Source organism: Rhincodon typus, chromosome 23 (assembly GCF_021869965.1).
Source record: "Rhincodon typus isolate 14 chromosome 23, sRhiTyp1.1, whole genome shotgun sequence".
Classification (NCBI taxonomy): domain Eukaryota; kingdom Metazoa; phylum Chordata; class Chondrichthyes; order Orectolobiformes; family Rhincodontidae; genus Rhincodon; species Rhincodon typus.
Window position 1 is genome coordinate 8,798,683 of NC_063354.1, and position 20,511 is coordinate 8,819,193.

Consider the following 20,511-nt stretch of genomic DNA (forward strand, 5'->3'; position numbering starts at 1 on the left):
GACTTGGAGCTTAAGATATTATTCAGCTTCTTCCAGCACTGTGCTCGGTTAGCCTCTGGTTGCAACGGGCACAGCCATCTCCATCCTGGCTGTCTCAGTGACGTGGGACAGCCCTTTGTTTGCCATCCCTGGGAAACAGCACATCCCTTGTTTTGACCCTGGCCTGTGGGAGAACACCCAGGGAAGTGTCGATAGAATGGGAGGCGTTCTCTTGCCGTGTGCCTGACCTCTCCAGGAGTGTGTAGGTGGGTAGGTGGGTGGGGGTGAGCTGGTGAGTGCAAGTTGAGAGGTGCTCCTGACTTGCTGAGAATGGATTGCTAACCAGGTGCCTATTCAAGATGGCACCCATAAGCCGAAGCCTAGAAGCTCCTGGTGGCTGTCAGAGCCTCCTGCCCACCCACCATTTTACCCAGTCAGGAACAAAAGTGCAAGAAAACCCACTCTGCCCTCAAGCAAAAGTCCCTTCTACCTTTCACCCTCCACATGGAAATGAAAATTTCACCCTGTCTCTCTGGTTCTTTTGTTTTTCTCCATCGCTTTCACATCTTTCTTTCTCTCACTCTGCTTTTCCACTTGCCTCTCCCTCTGCCCTTTCAGTTCTGTTGCCACCCATAAGCACACTACTCAAGACCCACCCTCCCTGTGGTCTCCCCCACACTGCTCAGCATTTGCTCCATACATTTCTATTTGTGAAACGCTCTGGTTTATTTTTAAGACATTAAAGACACCATGTAATTGTGAGATGTTGTTGTGTTATTAAAACCTATTGCACAAACCCTAGTGCACCACATAACCAAAAGTAAATCTTGAGCAATCACCAGAATCTGCCCCATCGGTAAACTCCGTGATAATACAGGTATGAAGTGATTCCTCTGTTTTGTGCCTATTTAGTTGCTTCACATTTCATTTTTATGATCCATTTGGGAGATTAATTTTACTATATAGAATCAAATATGCATTAATGGGCCAGTGTATGGCTTTTGTGCAGTTTATTCAGTCTTTGAATTAACCTTGCAATCTAGTGATTTGGAATGTTAAGAGTCAAGCTCAAAGCTATTCAAATAATTAATGGAGAAAAAAAAATGTTACAAATTATAAAGACCTTTCTGTCATTATGTAAATTAGCTGGAGGCCACCTCACAAGCCGGAATAATGTCAAGAAATACTTACCATAACTAGGATTCTTGTGGAGGCTTTTGGCATTTTAGACAAAGTGTGAACTCAGTTGGCATGTATTGATTGCAATCACCGATGTTCACTGTGCTATGGCTCTGGGACAGAGAACTGACTGGTGATTTAAAAGGCCATAAATTCAACCAGAAGGTTCTGCACGAAAGGAGTAGAACAAAGAGAACATTTGACAATATGTCCATTTTATTATTCAGAGGAACTTTACCACATGATCCGTGGCCAATGTAACTGTGCAAAAAAAAGAAATTCATGCAAAGACTTTCCTTACCTCTCTGCAATGGGGCGAAGTTCTGAGGCAGTTAGAGATCAAACAGCAAATCCCACCCAGAAGGTGCAGTGGTGAAACTGGAGATTGAAATAACTCAAAGATTGAGACCCCAGTGATTATTTAAGAGCCAGAGTTTCTTTCTGGGAGCTGGTGTTAAACAAAATTCTTGGTGTTGTCAATGTTGACAGAGCCAACAAGCAGTGACGCTACAGTCAGAAAATAATATTTGCCCTGACTGCCATCTCTGAATACACTGGAAGGAATGATCAAGTGTTTTGGTGTGTCTCCCTGCTGGTGCCACTCTAGAAGTTACACTAAAGGGTTGTGCTTAATAAAAGGTAAGATGATCTGGTCATCTTCTCTTATTATTTTGGGACGTTGAGATGCTCTGATTGTAGATGGTAGGCAAGATGTGGTGGAGGTGATTTTGAGCAGCAAACATCTTGTCTCATTGCAACTCTTCTATATTGTTAGAGAAACAGGGTGAATCTGACTGAAAATTGATTTGGATTCAATGAAAAATGTCTGTCTGTAAATGTGTTAACAGATATAATGTGCTAATTCAGTTTTAATTATTACTTTTGGGAGCTGCAGCAAGGGTTCCAAGATTCCTGACATTTGATTGTAGGAATTTTCTGATGTTAGATCCTCGTTCTGCTCTAATCTGACAATCCAGAAGTTGCTAGGTAGTTGCACCAGTAGGCGTTATCATGCTCCAACTGCACTGCTGTCACTTGCTTTTTTCAGTTTTATGATTTCATGAGACCAAGCCTAGTTTATCGTCACTTGGTCATTGCCACAATCCACCTCATCTCTTTTTTTTTCTGTTTGTGCCTTTCTTGGAGCCAAAATCTTCTCCTTTGATTCAGTGACCGTTTGTTTATGTACTGGTGTTTAAGGGCACCGAGCAGTCTCAGTTGTAATGCTGTGCTTCAAAGAGGCTGGTGATCATGTGCGGGAGGTGAGTCGCACTTTCACTTCTATTTCGGGGCAAAGGCAAGAGGGCTCTTGTGGTGTGGTGGTAGTGTCCCTATGTCTGAGCCAGGAGACCTGGATTCAAGTCCCACCTGCTCAAGAGGTGTGTCATAGCATCCCTGCACAGGCCATTCGGAAATAGTTGGAACAAAGGCTCCTTTCCTAATGGCACTGTGGGGACACCTATGCAAATGGACCTGCAAGAGTTCAAATAGTGGGTCATCTCCACCATCTCGAGGGTGATTAGAGATGAGCGACAAGTTGTGCCAGCTGCAAACTGGGATAATGTTGGTAAATGCTTACCATTACTAGGAGTTTTATAGAGGGCTGTTGGTATTTTAGACAAAGAGCAAACTCAGTTGGAATGTGTTGATTGCAATCACGGACGTCCCCTATGCCATGATTCTCACGTTGCACGTGGAAATTCTATTCTGCGCTTTGTCGCAGTAGACTTTTTTTTATTCTCATGAAGGCTTTAGGGTCTGGATCCAGGGTGTTAGCAGCTCTACAATAATGTCACCTAAAACTGCAGACCAGCTCCAGGATGTCTGCAACCACCAGCAAATATCCAGGACTTCATCCAGGAGCTCATGTTACATCTTTAGACTGGAACCCCAGCAGGGTGTTCCGTGGGCTGGAGCATTTCAGCCAAGAAGTGAGGCTGGATAAGCTCGGGCTTTTTTCTTTGGAGCAAGATGGTGGAAGAGGGGCCTGCTGGAGGTGTCTAAGATTGTGAGGTGAATAGAAAGCAGCTGTGCCCCTCAGTCAAAGAGTCAAGAACAAAGGGGGCACACTTTGAAAGTGAAAGGCAGGAGGTTTATAGGGGATCTGAGGAAAATGCCCTCACTAAAATGTGGTGGGGTCTGGAATGCTCTACCTCAGAGGGTAGTTGTGGCAGGTAAGCTCACAGCCTTTGAAAAGTATTTGAAGTGTCATAATGTTCAGGGCTGTGGGCCTAGTGTGAGAAAGTGGGATTAGTGTGGGTAGTAGTGTATTTTTGTAGTACAGACACAATGGGCCAAATGGCTTCTTCTGCACTGAACAGAGATTCACAAATTTTTTCTCATAAAATGTGCCTTGAAGGTAAAGAGAGGATGCCCCTGACGTGGAATGAAGTTTTCTGGAGTGATGGATGATGACAATATGATACTGGTAAAGTAGAAAGAAATCAATGATATATGTATATATATGTATATACATATAGGGAGAGAGAGAGCGAGGATAACACAGAGAAAATGAAGAATCTTTGGATTGTACTAATTTTAAGTGAGTTGTAGAGGGGACAGGAGTAAAGTGGATGGGAGCAACCCAAAAAGACAAAGAGTAATAGGGATAGAGGAGTAGCAAAAGTGAGGCAATGTTGTAAAAGTTGGGGTGATTGGTTCATATATTAGTCTTCCGATATCCTTCAAGTCAGTTCAATTTTTATTTTAGGACGATATTGATAATCCTGGGGTAAGGATCACTTTAATGAGGCTTTTCAAGTATTGCATCTCGGTTAAGATCTCCCATTGATCTTGAATCTCATTATGATTTATTTTTCAAATGTGACATGCTGAAATAAGTCATTTTACTCAGAGTGTGTAGTTAAAGCATGTGAAATTTGCCAGCATATGGTGTGGTGGATGTGCAGCATGGATACAGTTAAAGAAACTTTGTGCACTTTTAAAACACTCTGTGGGAAATATAATGTTAGAAAGCGACATCTTCAATTGAAATGAGTTCACAAATGAGAGAATATAAAAAAGCAAAACCACAATCATTGGGATATTTCCTATGATATTGTGGGCAAACTTCCCCAAAACCACAGAACTTCCTGAATTCCTGTGAAGATTAGGGAAAGGCAGAGGAGGAACACCTGAGAGAAGAATGATGAAGTAAATTGAATCAGATTGAATCACAGGACCACACATTTTGCTCAGACTATGTAATAAGTAGTGTGTAAGAGTGACACTAAACTGGATAATCAGGGTACAAAATAACAGCCGTCATTAACAATATAATTGCTGAGCAACTGAAGTGAGGTCTCACTGTGATCCGTTGTATGGAATTACAGAGCAATGGTGCTGAACTCTGTTCCACATACACTGACCAAAAGTTAAAAATCTGACTGTTTTCTGACTTGTCTTTCAGGCTTTACACGTTTTTTAACTGCTTGTATCAAACTCTCCCCAATCAGGCTGTTAAATCTGCTATGAATGTGAAGTGAATCAGAGGAGGAAGTGGTGAAGTGGCGATGCCAATGGGCCCAGGCTAATGTTCTGGGGACATGGCTTCAAGTCCCACCACGGCTGATGGCAGCCAGACTCAATAAAATCTGGAGACAGAAAACTCATCCAGTGTGATGGGCAGCACAGTGGTTAGCACTGTTGCCTCACTGCACCAGGGACCCAGGTTCAGTTCCAGCCTCAGGAGACTGTGTCGAGTTTGTACATTCTCCCTGTGTCAGTGTGGGTTTCTTCCGGGTGCTCTGGTTTCCTCTCACAGTCCAAAGATGTGCAGGTTAGGGTGGATTGGCCATGCTAAATTGCCCATATTGTCCAGGGATGTGCAGGCTAGGGGGATTAGCCATGATAATTGTGGGTTTACAGGTATAGGCTGGGAGTTGTTCTTTGGAGGGTCAGTACAGACTTGATGGGCCAAATTGCCCTTCTGCACTGTAGGGATCCTATGAATAAGGGAAGAATTAGCCAAAAGCTTTTGACAAAATATGGCTGGTACTTTGTCAGTTGGATTAGGACACCATCTTGAAAAACTGTAATGGGATTGTTATTAGGGTGTCTGAGATTAAGTGAAATATATGGGCAGGCAGGTGGGATAAGTTTAGAATGGTATCATGGTCAGCACAGACATTTATTCCTGTGCTGTACTGTTCTATGTTCTATCTTATGTTGAAATAGCTCTTAGCCTGAAGTAAGGGGCAATTCCTGCTTGTTAACATGACTATTGTATCTTGTCGACCTTATACAAGATGGTTTGGAGAGCAGGACCTCTCTTATTTCCTGTTCAGATCGTAGCTGATGTACGCATTTGTGGAACTGCTATTTTCACTTTGTTACAATGGAGATGGAACCCAGAACATTCTGCTCTAATATTCATACCTCAGTCTGTGGCTTGTCAAGCTTGAATCCTGTAGGTGCAAAGGTTTGGAAAAGGTTGGAGCATGTCATTAAAAGAGGTTAGATTGTAGGACAACCGTTATCTCATTGAATGGCCGAACAGGCTCAGAGGGACCAAATGGCCTCCTCCTGTTCTTACATTCTAATTTTTAGCACTCTGCTGCACTGGTATATAAACTTTAAACCTGAAAACACCATGGTCTTTTCATGCCAGTAATTAGAATACACGCTAATTAGTGAGAACATGGACTGATATTTTCCACTCGGCTTTTGAGGTTTCTTGGCTCACAAGATCTTTGTTCATCTGCAACCAGTATTTCAAAGAAGAGGATTGATTGAACTGGCTGATATATTGTTGCTTTTGAATTGATCCTATTGAATGGTGGAGCAGGCCTGAGGGGCCAAACGTTCTTGTTTCCTGTTCCTATTTCTTGTGCTCTTATGGTCAAATGACAAATTGCCTGTTATCAGAAGGTGGACAAATCACCAACTTGTCTTCAAGCTATAAGGAGATAGATTTGGTTCTTAAAGCCAAAGGAATCAAAGGATATAAGGAGAAAATGGGAACAGGGCACTGAGTTGGATGATCCTAACTACTTTAGGGCTGATCTCTTTCACTTCGTTATGGCTTTTTGATTTATGTGAAAACTGCTTCAGAAGGAGATTTCGCTCAGCCCCATTGTGTGTTAACACAAAAAGTGAAGGTTGACTGGGATTCCCTGAGAATTGAGTGCATTCCCAAATCCGACAAAGAACGAAGGCAAAACACTCACTTTGTTCTTGTTTTGTTTGCAGGAGTTTGAGAATAATGAGGGAGAGGATTACACAGGAGAATTCTCACCCCACACCACTTCCTCGTCACAGAATGGACCCGAGGTTTATATCCTTCCACTCACAGAGGTCTCATTTCCCGTGTCAAACCAGCCATCTGCAAGACCAGGTAAACAGGCCCACATTTCTTTGTGAATAATGGCTATGACAATTAAGGTTCTCTAGGATGATTCAATCCAATAAAAATCTGGGATTAGGAGTCTAATAATGACCGTGAAACCATTGCTGATTGTCAGAAAAACCCATCTGGTTCACTAGTGTCCTTTAGAGAAGGAAATCTGCCATCCTTACCCGGTCTGGCCTACATGTGACTCCAGACCCACAATAATGTGATTGACTTCAACTGCCCCCTGTGCAATTAGAAATGGGCAATGAATATTGGCCTGGAGTGACATCCATGTTCTATGAATGAACAAAAAAAAAATTCCTAATGTGGAGGGATTGTAGTATGAGCAAAGGTTGGACAGTTTGGGACAGTACTCACTGGAGTTTATGAGAGGTGATCTCATTGAAATGTATAAGATTCTTAAGAGGCTTTACAGGGTAAAGGAGTGCCAATTTAAGGCTAAGCTGAGGAGAAATTTCTTCTCTTAGAGGGTTGTCAGTCTTTGGAATTCCTTGTCACAGAGAGCTGTGGGGGCAGAGTTGTCGTGGTATGTTTAAGGCTGAAATAGATAGATCCTTGACCAACAAGGGCGTCAAGGATTACAGGGGAGGATTGTCACATCAGCCATGATCCTATTGAATGGCTCGAGGGGCTGAATGGTCTCCTTGTGTTCCTATTTCTTATGATACGAGAAGGTGAACAAATGACCGACTTGTGTTCAAGCTATATGCAGATAGATTTGGCTCTTAGAGCTAAAGGAATCAAAGGAAATAGGGAGAAAATGGGAACAGGGGACTGATTTGGATGATCAGCTGTGATCATATTGAACATTGTAGGAGACTTGAAAGGCTGAATGGCCGACTCCTGCTCCATTTTTCCATGTTTATTTAAATCTTAATGCTGTCTGTGATTGGGCACTTACCAAGGACCAAAGCCTTGTTTGGGGATTCTAAAATAGAACAGTTTGCCCCACTATCCAGCACCCCGATTGCTTCCTCCTGCTGATAACTGGGTTTCGAGCTCACTGTCAACTCTCTCTCTCTTCCTGACCCAAACTAGCTGTGAGCAATCCAATAAAAGAGCCACCATTTCTCTTGAATTGAGACGCCGAAGTCACTGAGCCTATTACAACAGAAAGGCACAATCCCAGATGCCTGTTGGGTTGTGAAATACTGATCTAGTCAAGGAGAAATAACTGGTCACTATTCACGATCCACCATGCCTGTCAGGGTCATAGCCTGGTGAAAGTTACCTCCAAAATCTGCGAAAAGGTGCTGTCTTTGGAAACGAAATGAAGAGCAAATTGATTTATTTTTAAAAGGGCAAATTAGCAATTGGATTCCAAGAACTTTTGTTTCTCCCTCAATGCTTTTTGTTAATGATTAGAGAAATTTTCCTCCTGACATCTTTTATTTTGCTTTTACTGGGCCAACCAAACAAGCTAATACAACAGCTTGTCAGTCTAACAGAATGAAACTTCAGTGCAATGCTGTTGGACTGAGAACAAAAAAATGTTCTAGGGGGTTTTTGGCACCCAGGATCTTGCAGAACCTTATCTGCATCGATCCAGAATCGGCCACTCAGCCCTTCAAGCCTGTTCTACCATTCAATGGGATCATGGCTGATCTAATTAGTTCACATTCTTGCCTATCCTTGTTAGCTTTCACCCACTTGCTTTATGAAGAATCAATCTACCTCTGCTTTAAAAATCTTCAAGGCCTTTTGGGGAAGTGTCTTCCAAAGGCTCATGATCCTATCAGAAGGAGAAGAATATTTTTCCATTTGTTTTTGAAGGGCTTTTAGCCCCTAGAGAAATTTGGGGTGATTTTACAGAGCTATACATCACTGGGTGTAAATATCACAGTGTGGGTGGAGTTAGAACACTCTGGCAGAGCCTCGCTCGAAGACACACTGAAATGTGAGACTCTCTGAAAGACACGCAGAGTACACATGGACTTAAAGGCTCAAAGAAGATGATTCGTTCTTGCTAATGGTATATGTTCACGATGTACAATTGTGGTCAGTTTGAAGGTATAATAGATATAATGCTATTTTGATGTTCAAGCCTGAAGACTGTCTGTAACTTTGCTCTCTCCATGATGAGTCTGCCTCAAACCCAAACACAAAGTGTGGCATTGAGCACGTGGTATCCAAAGTGGGATTCACCACTGTAACTGTTGGAAAGAATTTTGCACCATTGGAACAGATGGTGGGAGGGTAAGCAGTGAGGATGATGCAGAGATGCTTCAATGTGTTTTGGGCAAGTTGAATGAGTGGGCAAATGCATGGCAGATGCAGTATAATAAATGTGAGGTTATCCACTTCGGTAGCAAAAACAGGAAGGCGGATTATTATCTGAATAGCTATAGATTGGGAAAATGACGGTGCAATGAGATGTGGGTGTCCTTGTACACCAGTCACTGAAAGTTAAATTTCAGGTGCAACTGTTGGTCATGAAGGCAGGTAGTATATTGGTCTTCATAGTGGGAGGATTCCATTCAGAAGTAGGGATATCTTGCTGCAATTATACAGGGCCTTGGTGAGACCACACCCGGAGTATTGTGTGCAGTTTTGGTCTTCTTATCTGAGAAAGGATGCTATGGCTATAGAGACAGTGCAACTGATTCCTGGGATGGCAGGGCTGACATATGAAGCCTAACTGGATTGATTAGGACTATACTCACTACAGTTTAGGAGAATGAGGGGGATCTCATAGAAATCTGTAAACTTAAACAAGACTAGCCAGGGCAAATGCAGAAAGGATGTCCCTGATGACCAGGAATCTAGAACCAGGGGTCACAGTCTTAGGGTTTTAGGACTGAAATGAGGAGAAATTTCATCACTCAGAGAGTGGTAAGCCTTTGGAATTCTCTGTCACAGAAAGTGGTTGAGGCTAAAACATTGAATGTTTTCAGGGAGGAGTTGGATATCGTTCTTAAGGCTAAAAGGTTCAAAGGATGTGGAGAGAATCAGATCCTAGGAAATGAGGCAGACCAAGTGGAAAACATCGAGTGGTAAAGCATTTGGGGAATAGTGATCATAATACAGTAGGGTTCAATATTAAGTTGGAAAAGGATTTTAAAAAAGTCTAAAACTAAGATTCCAGATTGAAAAAGGACAGATTTTAGGAGTCTAACATTTCAATTGGAGTAGGTTGCTTAGAAATGCATTTCAGTGAATGAAACAGGGGATGAAAAATGGGAGACTTTCAAAAGAGAGATGAATAGAATGCAGGCTAGGTACATACCCATGAGAAATAAATATGGGGTATCCAATGCTAGTGTAGACTGGATGATTGAGCATATTGATGAGAAAAAAAGGAAGATAAAGTGGGCATATGATGCATACCTGAATCATAATAGCACGACCATAATAATCAGGAAGACTATCTCAAATGCAAGAGAGGCTAAGGCTGGAATAAGGGAGGCTAAGAGGAAGCATGAGAGAAAGGATGGCAGACTGTGCTAAAACAAATAGTAAAATGTTCTTCAAATCTATTAACAGGAGAAGATGATAGATTCTCTGAACCAGGATTCTCGGAACTGCTGTAGTAGCTTCTTGTATGCATTGCTGTGGAAGGATAGAGTGGGGCCCAGAAGGAACAAGCAAGTTAGGCTGCTCACTGGAGCTAAGGACATAGCAGAGGTACTAAATGAGTACTTTGCTTCTGTCTTTACCAAATTAGAAAATGGTGACAATGGCCCAGTTGAAAATATGGGTGTTCAGTAACTGAGCAGTATAGTGATAGATAAAAAAGAGGTCCTAAAAAGACTGGCAGCACTCAAGGTAGAGAGGGGATGCATCCGAGATTGCTGAGATAGGTAAGGGAGAAGACTATGGAACCGTTGGCAGAAATTTTCCAAGCTTCTCTGAACATCGGATAAGCCCCAGGGGACTGGAGGATCGCAAATGTGAGACTGTTGTTTAAGAATGGGGCAAAAGATAGCCCGGGAAACTACAGACCTGTCAGCTTGACATCAAGAGTGGGAAAAGTGATGGAGGCCATAACACAGGATAAGATAAATATACACTTAGAGAAAGATAAGTTAATACTAGACAGTAAACACGGCTTTGTCAAGGGCAGGTCATGTCTGACAAATTTATTTGGGTTCTTTGATGAGGTGACATAGGTAGTGGATGAGGTTAGTGCTGTGAATCTGTACATTTTGACTTTCAGAAAGCATTTGATCCAGTCTAACATAGCAGGTTGCTTAGCAAATTGAAATGCCTGGGATTGATGGGTCCTTGGCAGCATGGATTAGAAGTTGCGAAAAGAAAAGAAACAGAAGGAAGGCAGAGATGGGCATTTCTCAGACTGGAGATGAATTGAAAATGGTGTTCTACAGGGATCGGGGTGTTGGGACCCGTGCTTTTTCTGATTTATTAAAACAATTTGAAGACGGGTGTTGAGGGCAAAGTCTCCAAATTTGCAGATGATACTAAGCTAGGGATAATAGTCAATTGAGTGGATGGTACTGAACAACTTCAGAGGGACATCGACAAGATGGCCAAATGGGCAGGTACCTGGCAGATAAGTTTCAATGCAGAGAAATGTGAGGTAATGCATTTTGGTAGAAGAAACATGGAGGGACAATATAGGCCCAATGGTACAACTTTGAGGGTAGAACAGGAGCAGAGGCACCTTGGGTCCATGATTCTCTAAAGGTGGCTAGACAAGTTGAAACAGTTCTTAAGAAGGCTTATAGGATTCTTGGGTTTATAAATAGAAGTATAATGTATAAAAGCGAGGAAGTAATGCCACGCCTCTACCACATCTGTGGTATTGTGTTCAATTCTGGGCACCTAATTTAAGGAAGGATGTTAAAGCCCTGGAGAGAGTACAAAGGAGATTTACTGGAATGATACCAGGAATGAGGGATTTTAGACATAAGGAAAGATTAGCAAAATTGGGCTTATTCTCCTTGGAGCAGAGAAGATTCGGAGGTGACCACAGTGAGGTGTTCAAAATAATGAACACTTTTGACAGGGTAAAGAAAGATATTCTGTTTCCACTAGTTGGTATGTCAGTAACTAGGGGCCACAATTTCAAGACTGTCAGCAAGAGAGTTAGGAGTGAGATGAGGAGAAACTTCCTCACTCAGGGAGTTATCAGGATTTGAAATGTGCCACCTTGGGGAGTGGTGGAGGCAGATTCCCCAGGAGGTTTCAAAAGAGAGTGGGGTATATATTTGGAAGTGGTGACTTTAGAGGGTTACAGAACGGGAATCTCTTTTGGGAGCTGGTACAGGCATGAAAGGTCAAATGGCTCCATCTATACTGTAAAATTCCATGCATTTCCTTAAAAATCCAGAAAAGTTAATGGAAATGCAATGGAATAGATTCTGGTGGAGACTTGTGTTATACTTAAAAAAAAATGTCGGGTGAAAGACTTGAACGTGATCACAGCCATTTTCCCCAATGTTTAGGAGTGACATACTCTCCTCTTGATGTCCTTCAAAACGAGTATGAAATTATTCACACAAATCCCCACACCAGGATTCTCTGAACTGCTGTAGTAGCTTCTCATGTGCATTGCTGTGGAAGGTACAGACTGATGAATGATGATTGGTGTACCGGTGGCAAAATGTAGTAATAATCTGATGTCCTGCTGGAATAAGCCGAATAATGTGAAACACAAAGACAATGTATTTTGCTTCTGTTCCTAGCCTAACGTAATCCATTATTCACTGGTTACATAATGCAAGTATGCGGCCCTTCCTAAAAACAAAGCAGGTTGCTATGCAACAGGGTTCCTCACATGGCACTTTCATGGTGCTGGCAGTTTCTCAGAGATAATCCCACTCAGAAAAGAAACAAGACCGAGAGGGGTATGGATTTAAAGTGATGTGCAAATGAAACAAGTTTGACGTGAGAAAAATCTTTTTCACCCAGTGAGTGGTCACTGCCTGGAAATGGGGTGGAGGCAGGTTCAATTGAAACAGTCAAGAGGGGCATTAGATGGTATGTGGGGAAAAGGCAGAATTTTGGCACTCCGTCATAGAACCAGTGCCAGTACGATGGGCCAAATGGCCTCTTTCTATGCTGTAACGATTCTGAGTCTGTGTGATAAAGATTGGGAGGGATGTCACCATCACCCACTATCATGGACCACCTGCCATCCGATTACAGAGCACCTTTTCCAGAACCTGAGACTCAAACTGGCCAGGAATTAATTTAGAGAATCCAAAAGGAGCATTTATAGTCAGCTGAGAAGATAAGCAAATAAAATAAATCATGTTTTAAATCATTTATCATAACTGCCTTGCAAAATTTTAGGCTCTTAGTATTTTGTAAATTTATGTTGCCATTCCATATATTTGCAAAATGACACTTCGATTTGCTAAACCTTTCACATTTCCTATAACTTTGAACCCAGGATGTTTCCGCTTCCTTAACATGTTCAGGAGGTTTCATTGAAAACTGCTCTTAGACAATGAATCTTTCCATGTTTCATCTTATGTACTTCAACAACATCAAAATAAACTCTTAAACTGCCTGTCAGTTTTCTAATCGTACACTTAAAGGTAATTTTCAGGACTATCACAGATATAAAAGGGACAGTGGCACACATTTTGTGGCACTAATGCGTCGTTGCCCCCCCGAAACTGACAGGAGCTTCTGGAGTCTATATGGGACACAGTTAAACACATCAATCCAGAGGTTTGTCCTTGACCTTGCATTTCAGAAGAAGGTACCTTGCTAAGTCTCCCTAGCCTGCAATTAATTGAAAATCTTGAAATCTATTACATCATTAGTCTCATCCTGATGCCCATCTAAAATGTTAAAACTTTTTGATATTGTTGATGTGTAAGTGGGTTTTGAGCAGGTACTAAGTTCATAACTATTGGTAAATATCCTACCTGGTACTAAAACAAAACTAATGTTACATTTGTGCAATGTCAAAATTCTCCATTATGATGAATTCAACATACAAATTCTATTTTAAGGTTTATTTGTCATATTTCAGCTTTAATCCCACGTGCACATCCCAATTGTTTATTTCACAGTCTGCAAAGTGATATTAAAATGAAAAGGATAATCATAACTTTTAACTTCCTGGTTTGCTGTCAGTAAGAATGCTTCAATGAGATTGGCTGATTGTCTTTGCCCTTTGACGTCACTGCTGCTGGATGCCAGAAGATCCCTTGGTTTGGTGACAGATTCTAACTAAAGTTGAAAAAGGTTAATTTATGTCATATGGATCAATAAATCTTCTTGGGCAGCTTTTCTTTGTAGTCATCAGTGAGTGTCATTGACTGCTATCTTATGGGATCTCATCCAGTGTAGAGAAGCATAATGAGTGAGGCTGTCAGGCAGGTGAACATTGTGGTGGATTTGACAATCTCCTTTCACATCTAGGACTTCTAACCTGCCCAAACCTATGTATCTGGCTATAAAACATTTATCAGGAATGAGCTCAGGTAGCCTTCACCCAGTTATGATTTCTCATGCATTAGCAATCTCACTCTGATGCTGTGGAAGAGCCGTGCTGGCTCCCCACTGAGTGTTTCTCTGTGATCAGGGCCAAGGCACGCTGGTTTTAGCGTAGAGCGAATTTAACTGCGTGTACGTTGTGCTGAATTCACCTGCTGCTCCTGGATACCCAAAACGGAAAGATTCCTCCTCAAGAAACACAAAAATAAAAAAGAATGTGTTACTATACTTGGCGGGCATATTGAGTCACAGCTTACAAGAAACCAGTACTGAACCTTGAATATGCAGAGGATCCATGGTCTCTGCTCTAGAACTTCCTATGACCAATACAACTTCAAAATGCAAACATGCCCACAGATCCTCAGGCCTGTGTTCCGTCAGTGGAACTTTACTGCAGCGATATACTGTGTTTTTTTAAAAAATCCACGTTATAACTGTACATTGGAAGTAATTTATCTGCTCCGTAATGATTTCAATGTAAATCACAGGTTTTCACAATTTTCTATACCACTTGTCCTATTTGTTCCTGTCAGATCTATTTATACTTTCAATCTGTTTGCACAGTCCTCTCACCCTGAAACAGCAAGGGTGATGTATCACACATTGTAGAAATGGCAAACGAGAAACGTTGACATATTACATAAAAGACAATGACACATCAGAAGGTAAATTATTAATTGGTGTGAAGAGAATCTTCTTTTGTTTTTTTTCTGTTTTATCTTTCTCTGGTTCATCAATGCCACTATGATCATTGCTCCTCTGAAATTCCCTTTCTTGTTTCATCTCCATTCCATGATTATACAGTACTGACTCCTTTTGTTTCTTATTTTATTGGAATGAAAACATCACTGACTGACTACTCAATCTTTCCCAGCACATTTCCTCCCTCAGTCTTTCCCTTCTTCCTTCAGTCTTTACAGGTCTTTAAAATTAAGTCTGCTGCCACTCAGTCTCTGCTAGTAAAAGCAAAATGCTGTGGACGCTGGAAATCAGAAATAAACACAGAAAATGCTGGAGAAACTCAGCAGGTCTGACAGTGTCTGTGGAGAGAGAAACAGAATAAACGTTTTGAGTCCAGAATGACTTGTGGGTGGCATGGTGGCTCAGTGGTTAGCACTGCTGCCCCACAGTGCCAGGGACCCGGGTTTGATTCCACCCTCGGGTGACTGTCTATGTGGAGTTTGCATGTTCTGTCTGTGTCTGTGTGGGTTTCTGCTGGGTGCTCTGGTTTCCTCCCTCAGTGCAGGTTAAGTGGTCTAGTCATGGTAAATGTGGGGTTGTAGGGTGAGATGCTCCCCAGAGGGTTGGTGCAGAATTGATGGGCTGAATGGCCTCTATCTGCACTGTAGGGATTCTACGACTCTTTATCAGAACTTCAGGAAAAGAAGAGGCAAACTGGACATGAGACATTGATTCTGTTTCTCTCCCACAGATGCTGGCAGACCTGCTGAATTTCTCCAGCATCCTCTGTCTTTGTCTCAAATTCTGTTACTTAGAACTATACAGCACAGAAGGAAACCATCATTGTACCTCCTCTTAAAAAGAGGTATCCCATTAGTCCCATGGCCTTTCTCTTTCCTAAAATGCTGCAATTTGTTTTCCCTTCCAAGTATTTGATTTATTCTGGATGCTGTTTGTGTAAAAGTTGCCTCAATGAAACAGTGATTGTAATTTATCAGCAATTCCTTGACTGAGAAATCCATTGGACAGAACATGAAAGATGCAATATATTTGAAGGTAATTTCTCTTGATGCCTACATTACAGGCCTTGGACTTTCACATAACTTGATTCTTTTTAAGCCTTACACTGTCTACTATTTGTGCTTCAACACTGAGCAACTGAACATTCTTTATCTATTCATGAGAACAAAGCAGAAAGCATGCAATCAATTCCTAGCATATCAGGGTGTATTATTTAAAGAAAATTAAAATAAAGTGTGATCAATTTTGCTGAAAGGAATGCATTTTAATGGATTTTAATACACTTGCATTACTGAGCGTCAACATAATATATGCTTTGCAAAAATAAAAACGTTTCGAACTATAATGTCATAGTCTGTTCATCTGTAATGTACAGTAGCTGTTTGTTGAACGCTTCAGAAGCTCTTGTTTTGTTTATTCACCCTCCTCCTGGAAAGATCAGTGTGAACCATTGGAAGGATTTATAAGATGATCAGCAGACTGACAGGTGCAATGTGACTGCTCTGGCAATTGTTATACAACCCATAACTTTAGTTGGAGGTATTTTTGTGCTCATAGAATCTATGGTTCAAAGAGCAACCACCCACTTCTATCAGATACAGGTTTTCTGTTGCATCCCCACCCATAATTCAGGGCCATTTGCTGGGACACTGTGGTGTGGAATTCTGGATTCAGCAGCGTGGGGTAAGGCTACCAGTGAGCAGGACAGTCAGCATCTGTGGAGAGAACAGGGAGATGATTTGTGCAAAAGCTATGTTAAGTATCTTGATAAAAGGCACAGTGCATTTGGTTAGTAAAGTAGTTAGAGCACTTATAAAGAGAAAATGTCTACTTTTATGCTTCAGGCCTTTGATGCTGGACTACATAATCTCCAATACCAAATTTTAATTTAAATTTTCAAAGCTTCGTTTTGGGTTTTTCTTTCATTACAGTGTCCCTTTAAAGAGCTGTCTCCTGTTTCTTTGGTTTAATTTGAGTCCGTTACTTTCACCAGAATAGTATAGAGAAACTGTTCATTGTTTATTTCAAGTAATGTAAAGACAGACTATCTCCTGGTGTGTGTCTAGCCCTCTGTGACTGGTGGACACTGCAGGGGACTGCAGTGCATAATCAAGACCAAATTTCAAGTTTCATTTGTGATTTGACACTTGTTACACTGTCCCCTGTCATATTTTAGTTTGACTTTATTTGGTTTCGTTGTGTTGCGATCCCAACTGATGGTAATATCAGACACGTCAGATACAGAACGAAACCTGGCTTGATAGATTGTAATTTTTCCTGCATTTGGTTATTATGGTAGTTAGTCACTAAACATAGTCACAGAAAGCTGCCAAAGTTCTTTTAATATTATAAAACACAATTTTTTCACACAAATAGAAAATTCAAACAATGTGTGCATAAATGTAAGTCAATCTGAAAAAGTATAACATAAATAGCAAATACATAGAGTCAATCTTTTTCCTAACAATATCCTTTCGAGATACTCAATCCCAGATAATAACACTACCATCCTAATCCTTTAATTATATACTAAACAAAAGGTAAAGAACTGCAGATGCTGGAAATCTGAAACAAAAACAGAAATAGTTGGAGAAACTCAGCAGGTCTGTGGAGAGAAAGCAAAGTTAACATTTCTGAAGAAAGATCACAGGACCCGAAATATTAACTCTGATTTCCCTCCATAGATGCTGCCAGTCCTGCTGAGTTTCTCCAGCTCCTTCTGTTTTTTGTGTCTTTCATTATGTGCTTAGCTTCCCAAATTCCTTCTTGGATAGCTGAAAACAGATTAAGACCGTGTTTTTTCCCCCAAACCAGTATTTTGTATTCATTTTTGTGGTAGAAGGCACTAAAACATCCCAAAGGCTAACAGGTAAGCAAGGTACTAAGGGGAGAAAAGATCGTATAACAGTCTCTCTCACAAGGGACACAGTATTTGACAAACTAATGTGACCAAAGGCAGACAAGTCACCAGGACTTCATGGCCTGCATCCAAGGGTTTTAAAGATAGTGGTGCAGAGGTGGTGGAGGAGTTGATCAAAATACTCGAGAACTCATTGGATTCCATGAGGGTTCCGGTCGATTAGAAAGATACCTCAGTTTAAGAAGGGAGCAAGACAGAAAGCAGGAAACTGTGGGCCAATTAGCCTATCATCTGTTGTTGGGAAAATGCTACAGTCCATTATTAAGGAAGAAATAGTAAGACATTTAGAAAAGCTTAATGCAATCAAATAGAGTTAACCTGTTTTGTGAAAGCAAAATCACGTGACAAATTTGCTAAAAGTCCTTTGAGGATATCACAAACACTGTTGATAAAGGGGATCCAATAGATGTAGTGAGACAAAGATGGAAATTGCTGGAGAAACTCAGCAGGTCTGGCGGCATCTGGGGGAAGAAAGCAGAGTTAACATGATGAGTCCAGTGACTCTTCATCAGAACTGTTGATGAAGAATCACCGGTCTCGAAATGTTAACTCTGCTGTCTTCCCCCAGATGCCGCCAGACCTGCTGAGTTTCTCCAGCAATTTCTGTTTTCATTTCAGATCTCCAGCATCCGCAATTCTTTGTTTTATTATAGTCAATGTAGTGTGTTGGATTTCCAGAGGGTATTTGATAAGGTGCCATGTAAAAGGCCATTGCACAGGATGCAAGCTCAAGGCGTTGGGAGTAATGTATTCGCAAGCATTGGGGATTGGTTAAAACACATAAGTCAGAGAGCTGGGACTGATGTCCTTTTTGTGTTGAGAAGCTGTAACAATTGGAGTGCCACAAGGATCAGTCATAGGGCCTCGGTTAATTATTATCTATATTAATGACTAAGAGGAGGGGGCAGAGAGCAGTTTATCTAAATTTGCTGTGAATAGACAAATATGTGGGAGGGCATGTTCTGACAACAATATAAGGAATCCACGTGTATTATAGATAGGTTGAGTGAATGGGCAAAATGTTGGTAGCTGGAGCTCAGTGATGGAATGTGTGAGGTAATACAGTTTGATGGGAAGAATCATAAGGTAGACTATTCTTTAAATGGATAAAGACTTCAAAATATGTTCAGGACAGAGAATTCTAGGTGTTGTGCGAGAAACACAAGATTTTAACCTGCAGGTGCAGCAAATAATTAAAAAGGCAAATTGAGTTTTGGTCTTTATTGCAAGGGGTCGAAGTTTAAAAGCAGGGAAATTGTGTTACAACTGTACAGGGTGTTGGGGAGGCCACAGCTGGAGGACTGTGTTAAGTTTTGGTAAGGAAGGATATACTGACATTAGGGACTGAGAAAAGGTCACCAGAACCGAAACATTGACTCTAATTTCTCTTCACAGATGTTTCCAGACCTGCTGAGCTTTTCTAGCAACTTCTGTTTTTGTTTCTGATTTACAGCATCTGCAGTTCTTTTGGTTTTTATTTACTGACTTTTGGTGTTGGTTAGCTCAGTTGGCTGGACAGCCAGCTTTCAATGTAGTGTGATACAAACAGTGCATCTGCTAAGGTTACCTCGAGGGTCCCACCTACTCAGCCTCTCTCCTCACCTCCTTCATGGTGACCTTCAGGTTAAACCCAAAACCGTCATCTCTCTGTACTGAGAGAGTGGGACTAGGGTGTCTTTACTTTTACTTTGGAGCAGTTCAAAAGAGAGTCACTAGGCTGATTCCTGGAACGAAGGGATTGATCAAAAACAGCTAAATAGGCTGGGCCTTTATTCATTGGAGTTTAGAAGAATGAGGGGTGATCTTATTGAAACATATAAGATAGAGCTTGACAGGGTAGATGTTGAGAAGATGTTTTCACTTGGGGGAAAATGTCAGACTAGGGACATATACAGAATATGGGGCTGCTTATTTAAAACTGAGATGTGAAGGAATTTGTTGTCCCAGACGATACTGAATGTTGGAATTCTCCAACCCAGAGAGTTGTGGAGGCTGGATCGCTGAAAGTATTTAAAGAAGGAGGTAGATAAATTTTTGAAATATCAGGGGAGAGGACCTGGCATGAAAGAAGAGTTGAGGCAGATCAGACGTGATCATTTGGAGTGAGAAGCTGAATGGCCTACTCCTATTTCTTATATTCTTATGATGTGAACAGAATCAAATTAAACTGCCAAAGCTTCCTGATCATTTGTTTATTCTGTAGGTCATAAACTCAGCAGTATAAATGCTACATCAATTAATATCACATATATCTGCCAAAGCCTTTGCTAGGTCACATGCTCTCTTTGAAGTGATGTATTTAGGCCATTTTTCCAAATGATTGTGTGACCTCTTAATACAAAGTTACCTGCACAGAACAAAAACCATATGCCTCAATTTTAAAACCTAAATGATGATAGTGTATACTATACAACTTCATCACAATTGGTATTTAAAATAGAATAGAATACAATATCCTTTTATTGTCACATATGCTGCATTGTAGGAGTACAGAGAAAAGCTTTTACAATGTCTGCCTTCTTATGGTGACATCTTAGGTACAAGTACCTAGGTACAATTCTTGGTAGTGGAATAAAAGTAATTGCATTACTTTACAGAGTTGAAAAATAAGTTAAAAATAGGACATCATTAAAGGGTTGACATTAAAGTAAGGTAGGAAATTTCTGACCTCCCACGCCAGACCCCAGTCCAACAGCCATCCCTGCTCGGCTCCAAACCCCAGTCCACTCCATACCAGCACTCAGCGGCTCCAAAGTAAGTTCCAGGACCTCCTCCCCCGCGCCGGTCTCTGGCTGGGACTCGCTGCCTGTACGCTGCTCTGGACCTGTTTCCCCATGCTGCTCTGCGGCTCACAGCCCACGCACTGTAACAAGGCTCACAGCTTGCACTGTACCAGGGCTCACAGCCCATGCGCTGTACCAGGGCTCACAGCCCCTGCACTGTACCAGGGCTCACAGCTCGCGCT

The 20,511-nt window shown here is 41.4% G+C and overlaps 1 protein-coding gene across 1 annotated transcript in view; it reads left to right on the forward strand.

The window, feature by feature from the left end:
• LOC109920629 (serine/threonine-protein kinase LMTK1-like) overlaps positions 1–20,511 on the forward strand; it is a 118,776-nt gene that overhangs the window by 38,251 nt on the left and 60,014 nt on the right. Inside the window, exon 4 of the mRNA XM_048611095.1 lies at positions 6,349–6,493. Within this exon, the coding sequence (XP_048467052.1) occupies positions 6,349–6,493 (145 nt within the window). The remainder of the gene's footprint in view (positions 1–6,348; positions 6,494–20,511) is intronic.